General features: G+C 39.6%; 1 protein-coding gene across 4 annotated transcripts in view; it reads left to right on the top strand.

Annotated features, from left to right (window-relative positions):
- Positions 1–2,422, top strand: part of lancl1 (LanC antibiotic synthetase component C-like 1 (bacterial)) — a 17,309-nt gene that overhangs the window by 8,971 nt on the left and 5,916 nt on the right. For all 4 annotated transcript variants that reach the window (XR_001311174.1, XR_001311175.1, XM_014020149.1 and 1 more), the window contains exons 5-6: positions 1,258–1,405; positions 1,497–1,643. Coding sequence is in view for 2 of the 4 variants with exons in the window: in XM_014020149.1 (XP_013875603.1) it covers positions 1,258–1,405; positions 1,497–1,643 (295 nt within the window). In the remaining 2 variants the exon portion in view is untranslated. The remainder of the gene's footprint in view (positions 1–1,257; positions 1,406–1,496; positions 1,644–2,422) is intronic.

The following is a 2,422-nucleotide window of genomic DNA, read 5'->3' as shown; positions in this document are numbered from 1 at the left end:
GTTTTTATTTAATAGAATTTTTGTACAAAAAAATCACAATATATCGCAATATATTGCCTTGCTTACAGTATCGCAATATATCGGGATATATCATATCGTGACCCCTCTGTTATGATATGTATCGTATCGCCAAATTCTTGCCAATACACAGCCCTACTAGCACAGTATTGTTTATGATCAACAGCAGTTGTTATTTGCACTACAAAGTCCATGAGTGCCAATGATGTGGAGTCGTTAGCTCTAAACCCATACTGACTGCTACTTGGAATATTTTGTTAATCGGTAAATTGATCCAATCTAAGCACAAATAATTTCTCTAAAATCTTTAAAAACTGTGGTAACAAGGATATTGGTCTGTAATTATTGAACATACATTTCTCACCATTCTTAAAGAGAACCTTTGCTCCTTGGCTATTTTCATATTATCTGGATGTAAAATATACAGAAATACGAATAAGAGTAAAAGTAAGAGAGTTTTACTAACTAATGAGTTGCAGTGAGTAGCTGCCATTTTGAATTCTTCCATTTTCTGACTGGGAATCTTCACTGGGGGTGGGTTGCATTTGTTTGTATTTTGTGAAGGATTGTTGTGGCTAGTGGGAGGGGCTAGTGATTAAGGAACCCAACTCTGAGAGAGGCAGAGAGAGAAAAGGTAATGTGGTCACAATGAAGGTAGCTTAGATGTMGAGATTGAGTTCATGTTTTTTAAACATGGAAGGAAGGACTTTRCCAGCCTGGAAGAAAATAAAGACTAAGATCTACAGTTTCCTGACCTGCTATTAGATGTTTGGATGATTTTTCATCGCATTCAAAAAGAGATTGTTTGTTTGTGGGGTGGGGGGTGCGACACTAAAAGGATTCAGTTAGAAAGTGACRTACCTGAACCTTGGTGTTCTGCTTTAATGGTTCTGGATGGTTTCCCTGGCTCTTTTTTTTCTACCATCCTCAATGTTCTTCTGATCTACCTGGGCCTGCATTAACTCTTGCGTCCACGTCGTAGGTGATTGACCACTTTTCCGTAAACCTTTTTTTTTTTCTCGGCAGCTGTAAACATGAAGCAGCTTGGAGATCTTTAACGTGATCRTTAATTTTCTTTCTGAGCTCCYCAGACAGCTCGAGTGGTGCACACAATACCAAATCACCGACTGGCACAGTTGTTCCCTTTGWAAAAAAAATCTGTTGAAAAGCGTAAAAGCATGATAAACACTCAGTTTGTATCTCCTTTAAGCGGAGGCTCAGTTTGTCCCATCCTTCCAGACTGATGCAGTACCATCAGGCGGTGGTGAAGGGTTCAGGCGGGCTGCCAGACGAGCTGCTTTATGGGCGGGTGGGCTACCTGTACTCCCTCATTTTCATCAACCAGCAGCTTGGGCAGGACAGGATCCCACTGCAGTACATCCAGCAAGTCAGTGGCAACCAGAGTGCTCAGTTCTACCATTAAGGAAAGAAATAAGTGAGCTTATTGATGTTCCCTTTTTTTCATGTTTATTTCCCAGATTAGTGAGGCTGTGCTGGCTTCAGGCGAACACTGTAGCAGAAAGTTCCGAGTCCAGAACCAGAGCCCACTGATGTACGAGTGGTACCAGGAGCAGTACGTTGGCGCAGCTCACGGGTTGTCTGGCATCTACTATTTCCTGATGCAGGTAGGACACATCTCCAGTTCATTTAGGATGTACCTTAGTTTATYGATGAAACTCACCTACACTGAGTCAAAAGAAAAGACTTGGAGCCAGATTTTTAGTGAGAGATGACGACTGTTGGTTTGGTGAAAGGTAGGCCTCAGATATTGTTAAGAACTGCACAATATGGCATCTTGATGACACATCTGTGCAGCACAACTCAGTGAAACTTCAACAAAAAAGCAATAGTATCATTTTGTTGAGTTCTAYCAGGACGTTCCTCAGGTTCCCCTCTGACTTTCAGTCTAAAACTAGCTTTCTGGTCACCAGCAGAAGTTCTTCATGTTTGGACAGTTTCCCAGGAACATTAATATTGAAATATGAACTCTGGAAGTTTGGTAAAGCTGACAGGATTACATTTTTTAAATGATATATCATAGACTTCAGTTCTAGCTTTTGACGAGTTCCTATTTTGCTGCTAATGTTTGAAAATAAAGTTGACATTTTGTTGGGGATAGAGTCCTTTCATGTACGTCTCTCTAAGTTTGGGATTTAAAGGGATCTCAGACTACTTSCACATGTTAGCCATGATATTTTATTTTTCTCTTCTATTAAAAAGGCTGTTTGTGACACATGAAAAAATCTAAGTAATTAAAAATTACTTTATTATATTTTTAACTTAAGCATGTTGTCATTTTGTTACTGACGCAATGGAATTTGGGGATGATGATGGTGATAGGTTAGAGCTGTGACAATATAAATAACACACACACACACACACAAACACACATACAGTATATATT

This window comes from Austrofundulus limnaeus, unplaced genomic scaffold, assembly GCF_001266775.1.
Source record: "Austrofundulus limnaeus strain Quisiro unplaced genomic scaffold, Austrofundulus_limnaeus-1.0 Scaffold242, whole genome shotgun sequence".
Lineage (NCBI taxonomy): Eukaryota > Metazoa > Chordata > Actinopteri > Cyprinodontiformes > Rivulidae > Austrofundulus > Austrofundulus limnaeus.
The sequence above is the reverse complement of the archived record's forward strand: the minus strand, read 5'-3'. Positions and strand labels throughout refer to the sequence as shown.